This window comes from Chanodichthys erythropterus, chromosome 2, assembly GCF_024489055.1.
Source record: "Chanodichthys erythropterus isolate Z2021 chromosome 2, ASM2448905v1, whole genome shotgun sequence".
Lineage (NCBI taxonomy): Eukaryota > Metazoa > Chordata > Actinopteri > Cypriniformes > Xenocyprididae > Chanodichthys > Chanodichthys erythropterus.
The window spans coordinates 32,671,443-32,694,896 of record NC_090222.1 but is presented as its reverse complement, the minus strand read 5'-3'; the positions used below and the strand labels follow the sequence as shown (position 1 = coordinate 32,694,896).

The 23,454-nt window shown below is 35.3% G+C and overlaps 1 protein-coding gene across 2 annotated transcripts; it reads left to right on the top strand.

Moving 5' to 3' along the window:
- Nucleotides 1-7: 7 nt before the first annotated feature.
- On the top strand, nt 8-21,524 carry thbs3a (thrombospondin 3a). Of its 2 annotated transcripts, XM_067410440.1 has the most exons (24): nt 8-880; nt 2,138-2,309; nt 3,232-3,438; nt 4,457-4,710; nt 5,625-5,727; nt 5,824-5,850; nt 5,954-6,036; nt 6,120-6,171; nt 7,455-7,603; nt 7,803-7,943; nt 9,027-9,101; nt 9,194-9,346; nt 10,527-10,637; nt 10,987-11,094; nt 11,610-11,769; nt 11,865-11,983; nt 12,859-12,911; nt 14,677-14,879; nt 14,957-15,135; nt 15,320-15,368; nt 15,446-15,642; nt 15,741-15,913; nt 20,624-20,763; nt 20,942-21,524. In XM_067410440.1, the coding sequence occupies exons 1-24, from the start codon at nt 821-823 to the stop codon at nt 21,001-21,003; spliced, it is 3,030 nt and encodes a 1,009-aa protein (XP_067266541.1). In that variant the 5' UTR covers nt 8-820; the 3' UTR covers nt 21,004-21,524. The 2 variants fall into 2 exon arrangements, with proteins under 2 accessions (XP_067266541.1, XP_067266548.1); XM_067410447.1 differs by lacking the exon at nt 2,138-2,309 and having other exon boundaries at nt 786-880.
- The last annotated feature ends 1,930 nt before the right edge of the window (nt 21,525-23,454 follow it).

The window sequence follows — 23,454 nt, the reverse complement described above, 5'->3', positions numbered from 1 at the left end:
TTCACTAGCTGTTATGTGCTGTAACTTATGGATTTCTATTTTCATAGGATTATTCAGGACAGTTTATTTGCCCCTCAAACTGATCCTACATGTGGTTGCTTTACTTTCTGCAGATGCATTGCTGCATTGACACTGAGGGAGTTGCTCCAACAAAATTCTGATTTTATCTGTTGCAATGTTGTAACAAAAGCCCCTGAGGACTTTGTGTGTGTGAAGCGGAGGTTGTAAGAGAGAAAGATATTCTCCTTAAAATACAATTTACCTGCCGGCAGTGTTTCCGAGTATCAGAGTCGGCTGAGCGAAGGCTCTGTGAATGTGTGCCCTGGGGAGACACAGCTGTGTGTTACAGCACCAGACTGGAATCTCTCTCTGGCTCCTGTTCATTCCTGGGTTTGTTTCCTTGTATTTGTGTGTGGAAACATAGTGAACCCCCTCCCCACCACTAGATCCAGAGCAATCAGGAGCTCCCCGAAGCCACACGACAGCGTTTAATGACCTCAACAAAAATCATCTGGGAAAGAATTTCTGTTTGAGAAGGAAAAATGCATTCGGATTGTGCTGATTTTCCACACAGGGATTGAGACGGGGGAAGCGGTGGGTGGGGGTATGCTCTGAACTATGTGTCACTGACCAAACTGGTTCTGGTTTTGTTCAGGGTGTAAAATTTAGATTCATGACTCCATTGTGAAAATTTTTGCTCAAAACTCATATTTTCCTTTCTGGGAAGAGGGCTGTTTAACAAGTCCCTCATTTAAAGCACTGCATAGAACAAAAAGCTGAACAATTTTTTTCTGCTTGCAGGGTCCAGTAAAGCTCAAGTATGACAGAACTGTTCCCCAGACACCTGCTGTTAAAAGCTGTTTCTAAGGAAACTCAAGAGGTAATGAAAAATAAACATCACCCCAGGACAGACTGTCGAGACTGGACGCTGAAACTGAACAGCCCTCATACTGCTCTGCTTTAAAATGTCAACAGAGTTTTCTTTCTTCATGCCAATAAATTGTGTTTGATTGCAGATTGGTGCAAAATCAAAAGCTGACACTGGAATTATGAGTTTGAACTAGATGACCAAAGCCAGTGTTTGCATTTGTTCTTGTCACTTAAAATAACTGATATATTAACACCGGCAGAAATTATGGTAGCCTATATTACCCTGTAGGATTTACTTTGAAATAACTGTCACATAGAAATTGCAAATAATTACAATTGTTTACACAGAAATGATAATTACAAAGAACTGACACGTGAAATTTTACGTAAAGAAATGTAAAACGTAATCAATTTATCTGTTTTATTTACAACTTTGACCTTTTTTTGTAGTGTTTACAGTGTTTATGTATCGAAGTACTGTGTTTTTGCCATCTGTTAGCATCAAGGGAAAGCTTTTGTGCCCAATTTTTTGTTTTTATCTCTTTTTTTTTTCCTTGCATTTGTGGGTCAGTGTGAGGTCAGGGTACGAATTAAATAGCTAGTAGCTTCTGAAAGAAAAAAAAAAAGGTCAACACGTTTTCAGTTACCACAAAAGTCCACATGAGTAACCGCTTGACGCTAAACAGACGCTCGCGAACGGAAGTCACGCACGACGTAGCCTACTTGTAACTATAGCAACACGATGAGTGCGGAACGTCAATTATTATTTTTGTAGATTCTACATTTTACGAATATATTCATTTTATTTATTCATTTTAAATTTTGCCTTGCTGTGATAGGCGAATTTTAGAGTTTCGCGAGGTCCCTCAACAACTTGAACTCCGAAAATTACCGATACCGTCTTAGTTTGTTCAACTTTTTAATGGTTTTCCTGTTCTCCAGAATAGGCGTAGCGTAAAAACACCGTGTCAATTTAAAAATAGTTAAACTTTCAAAAACCTGTCTCGAGAACTCTGCGTTCCGTCCTATTCTATTTATGAACGCGCTCTGCAATCAATTATCCGTGTGTGCGTGCGTGTGTGTGTGTGTGTGTGTGTGTGTGTGTGTGTGAAAGAAGACTAATGTGTTGTATGATGATGAGGAGGGCGGATTCAGTTCTCAAATCAGCTCGTTCTCTCTGTCTGTAAACGCAGCTCACTCTCACTCTCTCTCTCTCTCTCTCTCTCTCTCTCTCTCTCTCTCTCTCTCTCTCTCCTGCACCGCGCAGGTTTGTTCCAGTGGAAATATTTCGTATTTCAATGCATCGCTGACGGATCTGTTCTGGATATTTACTGCATCACTTTTGCGTGTAATTTCTGTAAACATGAAAGTTTGGCTCAGTCTATTCGTGTTGATGTTCGTCCGGTCCACAGAGAGCGCACAGAAACAAGACGTGCCGGGTAATTATTCTGACTTATTTTTTAACTTTCTTAATCAGTTATACTGACTTCTCTCAGGTAGTTATCAGTCAATATGCTTTGCCTTTCTTATATATGCCATGTATCTTTTAAAGTGTTCTGTGTTTTAAAGTTCGTCCAGTTAAAAGCTCTGACAGAAAGATTTAGAGGCAGAGTGAATTTCTCTCAGACTGTAATATAGTAGAAAATTCATCATTTACTCACTCTCATGTTCTGCCAAAACTGTATGACTCACTTTTCTCTGTGGAGCACAAAAGAAATTGATTAGAATGGTAAAATGTATAATGAATAGGAGCTGGAGCCTTTAAAACTGACGCAAAACATCATAAAAGTGATGATGCACATGACTCGTTCATATGAGATTCGATTCAAAACATCTTTCTGAGTCAGATTTTTTTGTTAATGAATCAGTTGACCCATTTCACAAACCCATTCTGAATGATTCATTCACAAATAGGTCTGCTCAGTTCTCTGACTTTTGACTGACCGATTTTACCTTTATTTAACCAGTCAGATAACTTAGGGACATTTACGATGACAGATTGGCGGGAGCTGAATGGGTACAATTAAGAAAAATAAAAAAATAAATACAGAAATTATTATATAGCATATATATAATTGAACTTCTGCAGAAAAAAATGTAAATAGAGTATGAAAAGATAAAATAATGGAAATTTTAATGGCCATTTAAAAACAATTGAAATATATTGTGTACAGTAGCCTGTAAGTCGCTGTTAATTTTATTGGTCTTTTGGTTGTTATTAGAGTTTGACAGCTGTGGTCACCTTGATTTGTCATTGTACGACAAAGTAGAGTTGCCTGAAGATTCTGCAAAACATTTGACATAAATTTGACAAATGACATAATTCCTTTTTTTCCCCCTGTCTCTGTTTCTCTCTCTCAGTGATAGACGTGTTGAGTTTGGAGGATGTGAAGCAGACTGTGGCTGCAGTGGAGAAGGTCTCTTTAGCTCTAAAGACTCTCAGTGATGTGTATGTGTTGTCTACGTTTCGCCTGCCTCCTAAACTGGGTGGAGTTCTGCTAGGCCTCTACAACAAGCAGGATAACAAGAAATACCTGGAGGTTGCCATCATGAGCAAGATTAACAAAGGTAATGCAACTATGACCCTTTGTTTTAATCATTATATCATAATCAACTTCCCCATCCAATCAGTTCTTGGTGGATAAAAACAAGTCCCACCCTACATTTTTTTTCATCGGATATCCTGTTTCACTCGTAAATATGTAGCATTAAAGGATTAGTTCGCTCCAGAATTAAAATTCCCTGATAATTTTACTCACCCCCATGTCATCCAAGATGTTCATGTCTTTCTTTCTTCAGTTAAAAAGAATTTTCTCCATATAGTGAACTTCACTGGGGTTCAACAAGATTAAGGTTCAAATTACAGTTTCAGTGCAGCTTCAAAGGGCTCTACATGATGCCAGCTGAGGAATAAGAGTCTTATCTAGTGAAACAAGTGGTCATTTTCAAAAAAACAACAAAAAACAATGCTTGTCTTGCACTAGCTCTGTGGTGCGTGTCCGCGACTTCACGCGTTACAGTACGTAGTCACGTTGGAAAGGTCATGCGTGACATAAGCGGATGTACCGTGGTAGGGCGAAAAACCATCTAATTTTCTCCTCCAACTTCAAAATCGTCCAACATCGTTGTTTTACGTTTTTTTTTTTTTTTTTGTAAAGGCCGTTTGCACGTTCGTTATGTAAACACCGGGTCAGTACTTCCGCAAATGTCACATGTGACCTTTCCAACATGATTACGTAATGCGTGGCGCTTTGCAGAGCTAGTGCAAGAAGAGCATTTGTGGTTAAAAAGTATATACATTTTTATATTTTTTAAGAAAATGACAGATCGTTTGGCTACATAAGACCCTTATTCCTTGGCTGGGATCATGTAGAGCCCTTTGAAGCTGCATTGAAACTGCAGTTTGGACCTTCAACCTGTTGGTCCCGATTGAAGTCCACTATATGGAGAAAAATCCTAGAATGTTTTCCTCAAAAACCTTAATTAATTATTTTAACTCTGGAGTGAACTAATCCTTTAGTGAAACAAAATGGGTTGCGAATGTGGTATCTGCTCAGAACATCTCTAAAAGGTTTGTTTGTTTTAGTTCTGGTCCGGTATGTTCGTGAAGACGGGAAGCTGCACACAGTAAACCTGCAGAGCCCCAATGTGGCAGACGGACGGCCTCAGTCTGTTATTCTACGAGTCGGTGGCCTGCGCAGAGACTACCTGAGCCTTGAGCTCTATGTGAACTGCCGTCTGGCTGACTCCGCCCAGCGACTGCCTCCATTGGTCTCTTTGCCCAGAGACACTGAGCTGGTGGAGATTCGTAATGGCCACAAGGCATACGCTCGGATGCAGGTGAGATCCAATGCAATATGACCTTGATCATATGACGTCTTGATAATGTCTTCACACAACAGCTGCATAAATGCTTCCGTTCAAAAGTTTGGGGTCGTATGGTATTGTAATGTTTTTGAAAGAAGTTTCCATGTTTACCAAGGCTGCATTTATTTGGAAAAAAACTAATTAAAAACAGTAAAATTGTGAAAAATATTATTATAATTTAGAATACATGTTTTCTATTTTAATATATTTTATAATGTAAAGTATTCCTGTGATGACAAAGCTGAGTCTTCAGCATCATTACTCCAGTCTTCAGTGTCACATGATCCTTCAGAAATGATTCTGATATACTGATTTGGAGCTCAAGGAACATTTATTATTATTATTATCAATGTTGAAAAAAAAATTCAGGATAGAAATTGAAATATTTTGTAACAGTGTGAAACTTTTTTTTAATGCATCTTTGCTGAATAAAACTAAAAAACTTAATAACACCCCACATTTTTGAATGGCAAGGTATGTATTTCTTTTTTAAAAACTGTTAAGGAATGTTTAAACAAAAAAAATTATGTTTTGATATATGTTATGCATCGTTCCAAATTCATATAATGTTATTTTTCCTCCATGCAAGGCAAAAATGTGAATATAATATGAACTATGTAGATTCTCCAGAAGTTATTTTGTGTATCATAGAAAAAATAACAGCATTCAGGCATTCATTCAACTGATTAAAAAAAAAATTCATTAATTGTTGGGTAAATTATTCCTTTAATTTTTAAAGAAAGGAAAGATTAGATGTTATGATCGGATAAGGACCGAAATCCATATATGACATTATATGATATCCAACTGATATTATGTCAAATACTATGATCAAATGACAAACGTACAGAAACAGAGCTCTTGTAACTAACAGGTTTGTCTTCCAGGGTTCAGTGGAGTCCCTTAAACTGGCACTAGGTGGTACTGTTGCCCAGGCTGGAGCTCTCACCGACTGCCCCTTTCAGGGAGACGCCTCTTCATATAACATAGGTTAGCCAACATCAACACAAGACTGTACATGGGGCTTGAATATATTGCTTGCAAAATCTTTGTCTGAAAGTTTTTTGTTAAAACTTTGTTTTTCAGTGAACGGTGAGGTTAATTCTATTCTTGGTGAGTTGACATCTCAGGACATTGGTGAAGTCATAATATGCGATTTGTTGGTTTTTAATTATTTATTTATTTAATTTGAAGATATTGCATTATTTTTGTACAGGTGACCACACTAAAGCTCTGATTGGCCAGCTGATCATCTTTAATCAGATTTTGGGAGAGCTGAGAGAGGACATCAGAGAACAGGTGTGTGAGTGAGTGTGTATATATGTGAGGGAATCTGAACTGAACATGTTTGATTAATATTCAAGTGTTTTTGTACTATTTAGGTAAAAGAAATGTCTCTTGTCAGGAATGCTATTCTGGAGTGCCAGATGTGTGGTGAGTAGCAAACATCAAACCAACCTGACAGAACTTATGAGCTGCGTTAAGACTGCAGAATACGGTTGACAGTCTTGTTAGAAGTGCTAGCTGTACATACACAGTTGAGATAAGAAGGAGTGATAACCACAGTTGACAACTAGATGTTTGACACCACTGTACATATGGAATAATTCCTAACAACATTAATAGATTTATATTAAGACTTTTTAAAAGAGTAAATACAGTAATATTGTGAAATATTATTACAATTTAAAATTTGTAAATGTAATTTAAAATTTAATTTATTCCTGTGATACCAAGCTGAATTTTCAACATCATTACTCCAGATTTCAATGTCACATGATCCTTCAGAAATCATTCTAATATGCTGATTTGCTGCTCAAAAACATTTCTTATTATTATCAATGTTGAAAACAGTTGTGCTGCTTAATATTTTGGTGATGTGTTTTTTTTTTTAGGATTCTTTGATGAATAGATAGTTGAAAAGAACAACATTTATTATCTTTCGATCATTTAAATGTGTCCTTCCTGAATAAAAGTATTAAAAGTATTACTTTCAAAAAATCTTAATGACACCAAATTTTTGAACAGTAGTATATAATTATTTTTTTCCCTGCCATGTTCAAGAATTTATCAAAAAAAAAACAAACAAAAAAACATGTTGTGACAGTTTCGTGTGGCAATACAAAATGGTAAATCAGTGAAAAGGTAAATATAATGCATTTTTGTACACAAATTTGAGAGGATGACAGATATGGCAAATAGTTTAGAATAAGTAGCAGCACTGACAAAATTATTGGAAATTATCTGCCATTTTTCAGGCAAACTGATAGTCCTTCCCGAAACCTGCTAGTATATAATGCAGCACATTGCAAAGATGTATACCAAAATGCAATGCATTTGACTGCACCTTCCATTTCATGATTGAACCAGTAGTAATGTCAGCTGTGATTTTATTTTTTACTCATCATTTGGTCGAACAGCCAAAAGACACCTTTACCCCAAATTGAATTAAAAATACAATAATGAGGTCATGTGACACCAATGTTTGAAACAAAATGCATACTGTTTCACATACTGCTACATTTTAATTGTAGGCAGCATACAGTGTATAGTAAGCAGGAAGCAGTACGCTAGTGTTCCCTTATCCTAAAACTCTCCACTGATTGGCAGGACTTAAATTTAAATTTGTATTATTCGCATGATATTAGGTTTCATAAGTACATTTTCAACCACACTTAAGAAATCTGATGTTGATAATTCATGTCTTTGGTTTGAAGGATTTCACGAGCCACGTTCACGCTGTCAGCCCAATCCTTGCTTTAAAGGCGTGGCCTGCATGGAGACGTTCGATTTCCCAGGGTACAGCTGTGGGCCCTGTCCGGAGGGAATGACAGGGAACGGCACACACTGTAAGGATATAGACGAGGTGGGTGAAGGCATTTAGTGCTGGTTTTATTGTAGAGTAACAATTAGTCTCGGTCCAGAACTCGCTGTCACTGTTTATGTCCATGATCCAAGCATTTCAAATAAACATGCCTTCATTTTTTAACCATATTAAGTATTAATTTGTCAAAGCTGATTCATATTTAGCTCATTTGAATAATTAGCATGTCCCTCTCCATCAGTGTGCAGAGGCTCAGCCATGTTATACACCAAGTGCATGTGTCAACACAGCAAAAGGTTTTACCTGTGAGTCCTGTCCACCCGGGCTATGGGGTCCACCTCTCTCTGGAGTCGGTGTGGAATATGCTAAGAGTCAACGCCAGGTACAGTTCAATTATTTGATTGAAGATACAGTGAAAACAGTAATATTGTGAAATTTAATTACAGGATTGCTGCAAAAAAAATTTTAAATCAAAATTTTAAGACCTGAAGAAATGAAGAATAATACTGTACGCACATAAAAAACAAACTTTGTATTCTATGTACAGCACTCAACTCAGTTTATTATAAAAATACTAAACACATGACAACATGTAACATTTTAAAACATGCTTAATAAATGTTCAAACATGATCAAATAACTGAATTGTTTTTTGAAACATTTAAATACTGATCAAAAACAAAAAGTAGTGAAGCTTGCTTTGTTTACAGGGTTACTGGGAAAACAGCTGATTTCTGCTGTTTAATAAGTGCCATATACTTAGATTTCAGACCCCATCTGAAAATATAATGCCTTGCAAAAAAATACCAGAATTGAAGACTTTTTAATGCCTGCATACTATATTACAATTATTTAAAATAATTGTTTTCTATTTGAATATATTATGTAAATTAATGTCATTTATTTCTGTGATGGCAAAGCTGAATTTTCAGCATCATTACTCCAGTCTTCAGTGTCACATGATCCTTCAGAAATCATTCTAATATTCTAATAAACTGATACATTTTTTTCAGCATTCTTTGATAAATAGAAAGTTCAACAGTTCAGAACAGCATTTTTTGTAACATTATAAATGTCTTTAATGCTACTTTTGATCAATATAATGCATTCTTGCTGAATAAAAGTATTCTTTCTTTCTTTCTTTCTTTAAAAAAAAAAATCCACTGACCACAAACTTTTGAATAGTAGTCTGTATAATTAATTGTTTTGGTTACATATTTAAAAAAAAAAAAAAAGAAAGCAGTGAAAGTGTCAAAAAATGACAAAAATGGCGAACTGTTTAGAATAAAGGTGAAATCATTTTGGCTCATTTGAATGTCGGTATGGAATATGCTTAGAGTCACCTGCAGGTACAGTGACCATAAAAAGTATTTACTCTTAAAAATGCCTGAAGGTCTTTGCATCAGATAGCACAATATCAAAGCAAGTGGCAACAAATATATTTTTTGCAATGAATTTGTTTCAGGAATGCTCTGACATCGATGAATGTCTTGATTTGGCCAATGCCTGCACACCCAACTCCATCTGCATCAACACCATTGTGAGTATGAGGCATAAAAACTCCCAGACGTTTTCTCTGAAATCACACACAGTGTATGTTAATGTTTTTTAAACTTCTTCCCCTTCTCTCAGGGATCATATCGATGCGGTCAGTGCAAAGTTGGATATGTTGGGAATCAGACAGCTGGATGTTTCCCTCGGAATTCATGCTCTTCGCTCAGTTTCAACCCCTGTGACACTAACGCTCACTGCATCATTCAGCGGAACGGCGACGTCACCTGTGCTGTATGTGTACAATCCTCAGTTACCACTATAACATTAACTGCTTTTCCACCACTGGGTCGAACGGTTCTAAGAACGGTAGGGAATGCTCCAGTTATATTTCCACTTGAGCCTGGTATGGCACAGCACGATTACAAACTGTTCTCAGCACGGTTGGCTAACTGTGCTGAACTGTGCTGCTAAAGTGTGTGTGTAGTGACGTCACAACTACAATTGGTCACTTGTCTGTTGCCTGGCTACTAATTTCTTTGTAGCTGGCTAAGCACACTATTTGAGCAACGTAAACACAAATTAATAATAAAATTAAAAGAAAAATCTGATCATCCTCCATAACACGGTCGCTATTTACATATTATATTGTCTATAAACTCTTCCTTTTCCAAGGCAACAACTGACAAATTTGTATTACATTCCGTTATCAGCCCCACAGTGGAAAATTAAACCATATCCATACCGGCTTGGCCGGATCTGCACGGAATGGAACGATTAAGCAAAAGAGAGCGGTTTGACCCAATGGTGGAAAAGCAGCTATTGTGTCCTAACCAGACGTGATGCAGTACTATTTAAAAGACAAGCAGTTCACATCCAATCAGAAAATATTTGAAACTTGAAGTCGGCATAAAATGGAAATTCACCATATTATTATGAACGATTCATCCATGCATTTTTTTTTTTTTGATCTCATCATTTTGAATCAAAATGTCATTTTAATCCAATCATTTAGTCCACTTATACTCCGCTTAAACCTCGCCTCTTTCTTACAAATGACTGAAAGCTTGTATTCAAATCTGCCTTCATACAATCAACAACCAGTGGTTCGAACCAATTAGAAACCAGGTACACTCTTAAAAAAAAGGTTCGTTATTGGTATCTCTGGTTCCATGAAGAACGTTTAACATCCGTGGAACCTGACTATTACACTTACAAGTGGAAAAAGATATATAATATTTTATATTTTAAAAATGTTCTTCACACTAAGAAAAAAACGGTTACTGAAAGGTTCTTTGGGGAAATAAAAATGGTTCTTCACTGCGAAAACCCTCTTTTGGAACCTTTTTTTAATAGTGTAACTGATAAGATGCTCATCATTTATCATGGCTGGTTAGAAGAAAAACTTAAATTTAAATGTATCATATTGTATTTCTTTATTGCATTCTGATAAACGTCTCTATGATTCTCTTAGTGTAATGTTGGATGGGCTGGTAATGGTCACACTTGTGGGAAGGACACTGATATTGACGGCTATCCAGACCGCTCCTTGCCCTGCATGGACAATGACAAACACTGCAAACAGGTCTGAAACTCACAATCTTTTTACCCACAATTCACTGAATTGATGTGATTATTCATAAGTATTGGGAAACCATATTGTTCTATTTATTCTGATGGTTTATAGACTTGATTTTTCAATTGTTCAACATAGATAATTGTTCACACGTCTTATACCTTTCAAGTAAACCAAGTTTTTTTTGGGGGGAGGGGGTTGTTTGGAGTTTTATATGATAGATTCACTGTAACTTGCAGTCCTGAAACTTTTCCCATGAACGCTCTTTAGATTCAGTATGTCTAAAATGCAGTATTTTATTCAGCTCTAGCTTGAAGTGTTATGCTATGGTTTTTGATTTTCACATTCTGTTTTTCAGGACAACTGTGTTTTCACACCTAACTCCGGGCAGGAAGATGCAGATAACGATGGGATCGGAGACCAGTGTGATGAGGATGCCGATGGAGATGGAATAAAGAACGTAGAGGTGTGTTTTTTACGCATCCGACCAGTGTTGTTATTGTTAACTAACTCTACCTACAGTAATTTTTGTTAAACTGCAAAATTGCGGTATTTTAAAAGTTCCTAATTTTGTTTTGGAGGTCTCCTACAATAGGTTTACATGCATCAAATGTCAAAAAACACAAATTTTCTCATAATATAGATTGCACTTCACCTCATTTCTTAAAGAATCTGAAAACATTTTTTTCGAAGATTCAGTCTCTTTTTTTCTTGAGCCTACTCTGCTCTGACTGGTCAGATGACTCGGTCTGTTGTGTCTGTTATTTTTCTATTCTGCTTTGATTGGTCAGATGGCCCAGTCTGTTGTGATTGGTCTATCTCTTACAGTGTGTGTGAAACAAAACGCCTATTACCATATCTGAATTTCATCATTGGAGGCTTTGATACACAGTGATACAAACAGTAGCAATGGTGTCAGGTTTTTCATATCATTTCCAGCGCAAGTAATTATTTTTGTCTCTCTCTGTATTTGTGTTTCAGGATAACTGTCGGTTGGTGTCCAATAAAGATCAGCAGAACTCTGACACCGATTCATTCGGTGACGCGTGCGATAACTGTCCCACCGTTCCCAACATCGACCAGAAAGATACTGATAATAATGGAGAGGGAGACGCTTGTGATGAAGACATTGATGGAGATGGTGAAGACTGTTCAGCTTGATGAATTGCTTCACATTTTTTGTGTCCCTACAACATCCATCCTTTGGTGTATGTGATGTGTGTGGATGTTTTGCAGGAATCCAGAATGTGCTGGATAACTGTCCCAAAGTGCCGAACCCAATGCAAACAGACCGGGACAGAGACGGAGTGGGTGATGCATGTGACAGCTGTCCTGAGATCAGCAACCCCATGCAGGTACTGCATCACATCTTATTTTATATCAAACTTTAAACAATCATTATATGTTGATACAGTGTCAAAAAGAAGTTCAAAAATTAAAATAAAAATAATCAAAAAGGTTTCTTACCCTCATGTCATTCCCAACTTGTGTGACTTCTGTGGAAAATAAAAGGAGGACATTTTTAAAGCCCATATTTGATTTGAAAGCTACATCGGAGGAATTTCAATTTTGGTCCTCGTAAAAAGCCTATCGTATAGCCTCAGAACACTTTTATGAAACTTTATGGTGCTTTTTGGTTATTTTGAAGCTTGAAGCCTTTGACCAGTGCAGATCTTCCTAATTTATCTATTTGTGTTCCACAAAAGAAAGTCAGTGTTATTTTAGTGACATTTATATACTATGACAGTTTTTATTAATATTTTGAATTAACTTTTAATTTATATTTTCAGTTTATTTTAATTTAATTTTTTATATTACTATTTTGGTTTTTTCATTCTAGTTAAATTTTAATTAGTTAATCAATTTTAATTTTAGTCATTTTAGTACTTCAACTTATTTAAGTTAGTTGCCAAGGCAACATTTCTAATTTTCATATAGTTTTCTATTTAATATTTTTATTTAATATTTTATTTAGTTTCAGCTTGATTTCAATTAACATAAATATTTTTAATAATTTTATTTTTGGTTAACACTAATAAGCGTATTTGGAATGACACGAGTAAATGTTGACAGAATTTAAATTTTTGGGTGAACTATACCTTTGACAAATTATTTTAGTATCTAAAAAACAGTTAGTTCTTGCTTTTGCAGTAAATGGTCTATTATTTTATATACTTTTTTTCTCTCAAATTAATTGTATGAATAATAAACTCAATTAATACTATTGCAGACAGATGTAGACAATGACTTAGTCGGGGATGTTTGTGACACCAACCAAGACACGTGAGTACGCGCACAATATATATTTAAATATGTAAACCACACAAATTGTAGACTATTCAGTTTCTCATTAACCTGTATATGTGAAAACTGCTGCCATTTAACTCTTGTTCAGACTGTCAGTCCAAATCTGATTTTTGCACATAACCGATTGGAATCTGATTATATTAAGAAAGAGTAAATGGCAAAACAATCACATGAAATCAGATTTTTAAAAATCCATTACAAACTTCATTCATATGTGGCTTTAAATCTCATTTTTGGAAATCTGTTTCAGTCTGACTGCTCTGATTGGATTTTGCTTAGCTTTTTTCCTTATGTTACTTTCTCACAACACATCAGACGTCGTTGCAGAATGGGTGGGAAAGAAAAGGTTGTAGATTGTTACAAATCATTGTGAATTTGTCAGCACACATTCTGAAGTTTGACAGCCACATACAGTACAGTCCAAAAGTTTGGAACCACTAAGATTTTTAATGTTTTTAAAAGAAGTTTCATCTGCTCACCAAGGCTAAATTTATTTAATTAAAAATACAGTAAAGAACAGTAATATTGTGAAATATTATTACAATTTAAAATAACAGTTTTTTATTTAAATATATTTGACAAAGTAATTTATTCCTGTGATGGCAAAGCTGAATTTTCAGCATCGTTACTCCAGTCTTCAGTGTCACATGATCCTTCAGAAATCATTCTAATATGCTGATCTGCTGCTCAAGAAAGATTTAATGTGTACAATTGTACAGAATATTTGTGTACAATATTTTTTTTCAGGATTATTTGATGAATAGAAAGTTCAAAAGAACAGTGTTTATCTGAAATCTAATCTTTTGTAACATTATAAATGTCTTTACTGCCACTTTTGGTTGATTTAATGCATCCTTGCTGAATAAAAGTATTAATTTCTTCTTTTAAAAAAAAATAAAATAAAAATAAAAATTCTTACTGACCCCAAACTTTTGAATGGTAGTGTATAATGCTACAGAAGCTTTGTATTTCAGATAAATGCTGTTCTTTTGAACTTTCTATTCATCAAGGAATCCTGAAAAAAAAAAGTACACAACTGTTTTCAACATTGAAAATAATCATAAATGTTTATTGAGCAGCAAATCAGCATTTTAGAATGATTTCTGAAGGATCATGTGACACTGAAGACTGGAGTAACGATGCTGAAAATTCAGCTTTGCATCACAGGAATAAATTACTTTGTCAAATATATTTAAATAGTACACAGTTATTTCAAATTGTAATAATATTTCACAATATTACTGTATTTTTAATTAAATAAATGTAGCCTTGGTGAGCAGATGAAACTTCTTTTAAAAACATTAAAAATCTTAGTGGTTCCAAACTTTTGGACTGTACATTCATGAAATTTGGGTACCACACAAGTGTGGGGATGCATGAATTTTGAAACAGGTGGAGACGGCAGCATGGAATAAAGCTGCTGCTGCTTCATTAGACTTAGTAGTCCAGTGCCACGGCTACTCATCATTGCTGTTGATGCTTTTTGCAATATGCCTACCAATGCAACAGCATTGCCATAGAAACCAACACAGATATTCCAGAAAACAAAAGAGCGCCACAGGACACACAAATTGGATCTGAACAGTTTGAACAGACTATCATTGAAATCAGATTCCAAACGGATATGATTTGGACTGACAGTGTGAACACAGCCCTAGTGTCTCATAGTTGCTCATACCATTTATTATCACCGTAGACACTTTCAGTTCAGCTCATAATGTTGAATGTTGTGTGTTTTCAGTGATGGAGACGGACACCAGGACACTCGAGATAACTGCCCCGACATTCCAAACAGCTCTCAACTGGACTCGGATAACGACGGCATCGGAGATGACTGTGACGAAGACGATGATAACGACGGGATCCCGGACAATTATGCCATCAACGGCATGGGACCCGATAACTGCAGACTCATTTCCAACCCCAACCAGAAAGACTCGGACAGTAAGAGCGTTCATATCCAGTGATGGTGGATAATCTTCCTGATTAATGACTCACCTAATTTCTTTCTTGTCATTTAGGTAACGGAGTCGGTGACGTATGCGAGAATGACTTTGACAATGATGCGGTACTGGATTTTATTGACGTGTGTCCAGAAAGTGCCGAAGTCACACTCACAGATTTCAGAGCCTATCAGACGGTCATTCTAGACCCGGAGGGTGACGCTCAGATCGACCCGAACTGGGTGGTGCTCAATCAGGTAAAGCATCGTAGGAATCCTGTTGATCTCATTGACACAAGTTGCTGTAATTTTCTTATTCCAGAGATTTAAATTACACTTTTTTGGGTATCCATGATGTAATGGATATTATTTAAAGATGAAGTCTGTAAATTTCTGTACTTTGCTAAGTGCTTGTATTAATATGGGGTATTGTGTATTTCAGGGTATGGAGATTGTTCAAACCATGAACAGTGACCCGGGCTTGGCAGTGGGTGAGTCTGATTTCTGATTTCAAGAGCTAAACACCCAGCAGACACTCCAACTTAAACTGTAAATCGCTTCTCCACAGGTTACACAGCGTTTAACGGCGTGGACTTCGAGGGAACTTTTCACGTTAACACAGTGACTGATGACGACTACGCCGGCTTCATCTTTGGCTATCAGGATTCCTCTAGTTTCTATGTGGTAATGTGGAAACAGACCGAACAGACGTACTGGCAGTCGGTCCCATTCAGGGCCATGGCTGAACCGAGCCTGCAGCTCAAGGTGCGAATGTTGCTTAATTGTGTCGTTTCATTGTAATATATTGGCTTGCTAATGTCCATATGACCTCTTGGGAAGTAAGACATCTCGTGTTTGTGTAGGCAGTGAAGTCTCGTACAGGCCCCGGTGAATTTCTTCGTAATGCTCTGTGGCACACGGGGGATACGGATGGAGAGGTGAAACTGCTGTGGAAAGACCCACGAAATGTCGGCTGGCAAGATAAAACTTCGTACCGGTGGCAGCTTAGCCACCGACCACAGGTCGGCTACATCAGGTGAGATCTCCTTAGGGTGACCAGACGTCCCGTTTTTCCCGGGACAGTCCCGTATTTCAGCTCTATTTTTAGTGTCCCGACTTATTAAGAAAAAAATAATGTTTTGTCCCGTATTTCATCTTTCAACTGGGTGATGGAGTTCTGTCACACAAGAACAGCCTAATCAATTCGTCATAGAACAAAGTTACCATTCAATCACAATTCGTTATCGATTAGTGAAGGCGGGATAGGCGGAATCACGCTGAATAACACAGACCAGAAGTCTCTCTCTCTTTCGCGCGATCAGTTCTCCTCGTGCCTGAATGGTCAAATGCACACATAGTTTTTCAATATGTCCATCGTGTGGAGTATCTCACGTAAATACAGTCGGTTAAATGGACGTAAACAGGTGGGTAAAAACAGGAAATGTGTCAGTAGCCTATATTACATCCATGGATTCGGTCTTAAAGGGACAGTAGCCTAATTAAATATTTGTCAGTATATTCAAATGTGAAAAAACAAGTTTAATCTCTGTCGTATTTGTTGTATTGTTTGTAACTTGTTTGTAAATTTCTTTTTATATAACAATATATAACAAATATTTATATCTACACTGCCCTCCAAAAGTTTGGAAACGCCCTAGAAAAGTGGGGTTTTGGACAATATTGGCATGAATCCTTTTTAATTTGTGATAATTTTGCACTGGTAAGGGACAACACAAATTATAAAAACACATTTTATTACATAAACAGTTTATACATAGAAAAAAACTTAAATTTTTGATTCATCAAAATATCCAGCATTAGCAGCTATCTGACCTAAACTGGGTTCTAATTATTTCATTGTATTCTAAACTTAATTGGCAATCAATTGTTGAAGCTATTAAGGTGTGCTGACCCAAAAATCTTTTACAAACCTGGACCAAGTTTAAACCAGTAACCAGGCATCACAGCTGGCAAAGGGGCATGTCTGACTTTGACATGTATATACTGCCATTATTATGTAATGAAATGAAATGAACACATGAAAATTATTATTGCTGGATAATGTCGTTACTGTAATGTATTTGCACCAAAAATTTATGCTGATATCGTCCAAAACCAGACTTTTCCAGGGGTGTTTTCAAACTCTTGGAGGGCAGTGTATATATATATATATATATATATATATATATATATATATATATATATATATATATATATATATATATATATATATATATATATATATATATATATATATATATATATAGTGAAATAAAATTTCTTATATCATGGTCATATTGCGCACTCGTCCCGTATTCCACCATGAGAAATCTGGTCACCCTAGATCTCCTACAATTTTGCAGCAGCAGAGTATATGCTACTGTTCAAAAATTTGCTGTCAGATTTATTTATTTTTTTAAAGAAATTAATACTTTTATTCAACAAGGATGTATTAAATTGATCAAAAGTGACAATACACTTGTAACAGACATTTATGTTACAAAAGATTTCTATTTCAAATAAATTCTGTTTAAATAAACTTTCTATTCATCAAAGAATTCTGCAAAAAAAAAGTGTCCGTTTCCACAAAAATAACAAAGTCCCTTTCAAGGAAAGTCTGACGGCCATATTTGCAACGCCTCCGGGCAGCTATTTTGAGGCATCTAAGTCCAAGTCCTATCTATTTGAATGGAGTAATCCTGAAATCTCAAAAACTGCTTGGCGAACTCAAATAAAATATTTCAAACCAGCAACAAAATCTGACATGAACTGTCCCATAAATGTTTTTTCTTATGCTCATATAGTGTTCAAAAAGGCTTATTTTTCAGGCTAGATGAGCCAATTTGCTAAGTGCGAGTCTCAGGTTTCTATGGGAACCAGAGCTTCTAACGGCGGATGCAATGACTTTATCAATCAGTGATTGGCTCGTTTACTTAGAAGGCGGGACGTATTCCACCATATTGCGCATTGCAGTTTTTCCCTATGCATAACTAATAGGTGTGAACCGTCTTTCTATATCTATAGTCATTGAAAATACGCACAACTGTTTTCAACATTGATAATAATAAGAAATCAACGTATTAGAATGATTTCTGAAGGATCATGTGACACTGAAGACTGGAGTAATGATGCTGAAAATTCAGCTTTGTCATCACAGGAATAAATTACATAAATATAAAATATATTCAAAAAACAAAACAAAAAAACAACAGCAACTATTTTAAGTTGTACTCAGGGTTATTATAGTTAACTAAAAATAAAGTCATAAAAAATGTTACTTGAAATAAAATAAACTAACTGAAATAGAATATAAAAAAGGAAACATTTTTAATTTAGTTTAACTTGATGTACAAAAATAACTTAAAATGAAATAAATTAATAAAACTATATAGATACTGAATATAAAAATGACAAAAACACATAAAAAAATTACTAAAAATAACTAAAATTAAAATGATAATGGGAGATATAAAAATAAAAACCAACTCTAAAAATTTATCTCAATTTTTGATCAAATAAATGCAGCTTTGGTAAGCATAAAATAATTATTTTAAAAACATTTAACAGTCTTACCCAAAAATTGACCCTAAACTTTTAAATGGTAATGTACATTACTGTAAACACATTTTTTACTAAGTGACTGCATGCCAAAAATGTTATTGTTAAATTTTAAATGATATTTACCTTATATTAAGAGTAACAATATAAGACATTTGTCCCTGCTGAAACAACTTTTTTTGTCTGTCCGGTTGTGGGACGCGTTTGTTGTCACAAGAGGGCGCAATACCAGTTTGGGTCATTGACTGCACTGTGTGAGCGGCAGCCGATGGAAGTTTGTGCTGGTATACTGGAGGGGAAGGGGGTGAGGGGGCTCTGGTGGTGGCTATGACTAGTTATCCTTAAAATTTCTTCACAATTGCCCCCTCCTCTTGCCCCCTTCACACCCCTGAGACTCTGCTGAGTGGTTGGGCCCCCTGGCCGCCCATTGTTGTGGTTGCCATGCCAATGAAATCCTTGGCAAGAATTTTCTTGGTGCCTGTTCATATGCAGATCCAACGGAAACTACTGTAGTGGACGGGCCGTTAAAGAAAGAGAGAGAACGGACCGCAGAGGACAGTTAAACATGTATTGTGTATGATTTCCTGTACTGAGTAATTTCTTGGCATTGTGTTTTAAATCAGATACTCTTTGCCAAAGAACCAACGCATAAACTCCAGAAAATGTCAAAAAAATTAGTTTTTTTAATAATGTCATAACAGAAATTGCCTAGAATAAATTCTCATTTCATAGTTACAATTTTTTTGAAGCTTTTAAACTTTAAGTCTACGCAATTATTGAACTCTAGAACACTCCCAAGATTCTATTATGCATAAATACCTACAGGAAGAGTGAGAACTGTGTGTAGCTTGGTGTGTGTGTACGTACACGTGTATTCACATTTGTGTGAGACAATGTGTAGCTGAGGCTTTGTAAGGGCCTTTTCAAACACACACACATAAACACACCTGCTTTGTATTCAGTGAGAGGAGTGAATAGAGCACTGGACTCCAGTACGCACACACACTCTGCAACCGTGCTCTGCTCATACATAATGCAATTTAAGTCCGGCCTGCTGCTAAATCAAATCAGATCTCATTTATTATCAGGTAATTAGAGGTCGAGCAGGTGGAGTTTAGTAGCGGCCTGTAGCACAAAACAGCTCTTGGCTTCATTCAGATCAAATATTCTAGTACAACGTTTCTCAAAATTTGGTCAGCAATACTAAATGCAAATAATAAAATGCAACTAACCGTATAAGTTTGGATACGTTTTTTTTTTTTTTTTTTTTTTTAAGTGGTAGGACAAAATGTTACCTTTGTTTGATTATAAAAGGTATCTTTTGTTGTTGATCCAATCAGACTAAAGTACTTTGGTGCAAATTAATTTCTAATATTTTATACATTTTAGATTTATATTTTTAATAAATATGATATAATAGTATTAAATTATTATTTAGAATATTAAATATTGTCATATATAATGTATTCAATTATTATTATTAAATATTATATCTAATTTCAAAATATATATTTAAAAAAAAATTATATATATATATATATATATATATATATATATATATATATATATATATATATATATATATATATTTTTTTTTTAAATATATATTTTGAAATTAGATATAATATTTAGACATTTAATAATATGGTATATTACCAATATTATATACAACACTTTAGTTTAGGGTCCACTTCTCACTATTAATTAGCTTATTAGTATGCATATTACTAGAATATTGGCTATTTATTAGTACTTATAAAGCAGATATTAACACCTTATTCTGTTTATTTTATATATAATAGTATTATATATATTTGTAATATATAATATTAAATATTATATCTAATGTATTAAAATACATTTATACATTATTTATATATTTTGAAACATGTGGTATATTATAGATATGGTATATATAGATATGGTATATTATCAATTTTGTGTGTATATATATATATATATATATATATATACACTTTCCATGCTTGCAAAACTTAATTTTTCTATTCATGAAGTTTGTGGTAATATTAATAAATTTCAGTGTTTGATCTTAAGGATATTTTTGCTCACTTTTGTATGCTAAACAGTTGAAACAGTGAATGTCCAATATTAAATCTTGATCCAGTTGTTGAGAACTGCTGAACTCCGTCTAAGAGGACTTTCGTGCGTGTGTGTGCTCCTGTTGCAGGGTGAAGCTGTATGAAGGCACAGAGATGGTGGCTGACTCAAATGTTCTGATTGACACCTCCATGAGAGGGGGCCGCCTGGGCGTGTTCTGCTTCTCTCAAGAGAACATCATTTGGTCCAATCTGCGCTACCGCTGTAACGGTAAGGATTAATCCACTCTTTGATATTTAAATCATAATCCCCAAACCCTCAAATCCAACGCTCGAAGTCTTCAAGAAATCTAAAATCTGCTAATTCTGTATAAAAGTTGTTTATTGACAAAACCCAGCATTACAACAATAGAATAAAACAATAAGCAGATTAAACATATCTTTTCCAGATACTGTTCCAGAGGACTTCAGTTCACACCGTAAACAGGTTCTAATGCACATAAAGGTGTGAGAGGAGTGGGACGCCCTCCGTCTCTCTCTCGACCCCCTGAAACCCAGTGTGGGGCCACTGCACTCCTGTGTACGAGGGGCCAAACAACCAGGACAGATGAGAGATTTACCAGCGTCTGTGTCACTCCGGTGGAGGAGACTGAATGAAAGGAGAGAAAAGACTTTTATTTTACGTTTTGCGTGTTTGTGTGTCGTTGCGGAGCCGTATAATGTGAGTATGAGAGTGTGTGTTTGAAAGGGTCCATTAGAGTGTGTATGCATTAACAATGTCTAAAATAAAGGGATGTGATGTATTTTCTAGAACACAATAAATACCTGGCAGTACTTTTGTTTTATAATATTATGACAACAGTCAATTTTAAAAATGCCAAATGTGACAGTTTAATGTGTCAATCCCAATTCTCCTGTTCTGTATTTCATTAATTATGAATAAGAGATCAGCTCTATTTCTACACTCAAGCATATGTATGAAAATATAATAATTTAACATTAGTTCAAATAAAACCATCTCAGCCATTGTGGGGGCAAATATCATATTAACTTTGAATGCTTCTTCTTTTTCAAAAAAAAAAAAAAAAGTGCCACAAATATTTTAAGTAAAACGTATATATATATATATATATATATATATATATATATATATATATATATATATATATATATATATATATATATATATATATATATATATATATGTGTGTTTTACTTAAAGTATCTGTGGCACTTTACTATATATATATATAAAAACGTGTGTGTGTGTATATATATATATATATAATCATATATATATATATATATATATATATATATATATATATATATATATATATATATATATATATTATAATCATATATTTATTTGTATTATTTTATATTTAATAATGTATTTTTATTAAACATTTTATATAAACTCACAAGAGAAATCTAAGCGCACTATGTTTAGAATAGCATGCTTGTATACTCAGTATACAATATGTATAAGACATGAATTTTATGTATGCATAAACACTGGAATTATCTAAATACACTTTCTTTATTGCACAGTAAGCATTAGAGCACCCTGTGTAGAACACTGAATCCCATAATGCAATGCAAAATAAGTATACAGTATATACAATGCATACTGCACAATATTTAGTAAGTAGTAAGCTAGTATTCCATTCCTAACAGCCACGGTGTCATATACTCACACTGGTGTTTAAGATACACCTGCAGTCTGGCGCCGCCCTAGTGGTCGAGCAGTTCATAAGCTGTTGTTGTGGCGGGAGAATCCAGCGGGGAGTCGCGTGTTCCTCGTGGTCAGGGAGGCCGGGACGAGTGCAATATTGGCGGGAGATTGAACAACAGTGCACAGCATCCCACACCTGCCAGACCGCAGGACTTCAAACACACTCTTGAAGGCTTCAGTTCAGACTTCTTCTCCGCAGAACTACACAAATACACATTTATTTACAATATCTTATATCAAGTTGTTTGAAACATTAAAAATGTTGTTTTTAAATTAAGTTTTCAGCTTGTTTGAAAAACATGGTAAAAGTTTATTTTTTTTCCATTTAGTAGGGAAGGACAGTGCGAGCACCTGAGGCCCTAAAGCCAAACATTGTTTGCATGAATATCTTTTGAAACTTGTGAATATAAGGTATTGAGCTTCATGTTTCTCAACATTTTTTGTCATAATGCACTTATTAACTCATATATCAACATGTAAAACCTTTATGATAATAAAACGATCGCATGACATCTTGTGTCTATATAGTGTGTGGGAAAAGATTATAATGTTGCAGATTTGGAGTAAGTTTAATGTTCAGTTTGAGTGCATTAATCACGGTTAGTTATTTTAATATAATGACAGCCCAAATATTTAACTTTTATAAGTAAGTTTCATATAAATTTTATTAGTTTCTTTTGCTTTTTAGGTTTAACAGCGCATAAGCGAAATCGTTCCAAGTATTCCTGGCGACGTGCGCGTGCTGCTGGTTGAATCACTGTCCTAAACGACCGGTTGCCTAGTAACGAGGTAATCTGTTGACCAGTGAATAGTCCAGAAGACAAAAATGTACAACACAAAAGATGTTGGTTAAGAAAATAAAGTTGTCTAAGAATAACAAGTTGAATGACGCACTTCACTTAATACTCAACAAATAAATGGAAAGTTTTCTCCTGACCCCACAAGGAGTTTATTAAGCTACTCACCTATGAAATCACAACGCTCCTCAAACGCTGTATTAAAATCACATCTCTGTACTGGACGTCGCTGTTTATGAAGTTCTTCTTCACAAAATATTTTCGTATAGCCCTGTTGCATGCTTTTGGCGCGTCTGCAGCTCGGTGGTTCTGGTTTTGCCCAAAATGTGAGGGGCACAAAAGGACCTGCGGCCCCGCATTGCCCCGCCTCCATCCATCCAGCCAACAAAGAGCCTGAAACTCACTGATGCATGCATGCATACTGCAG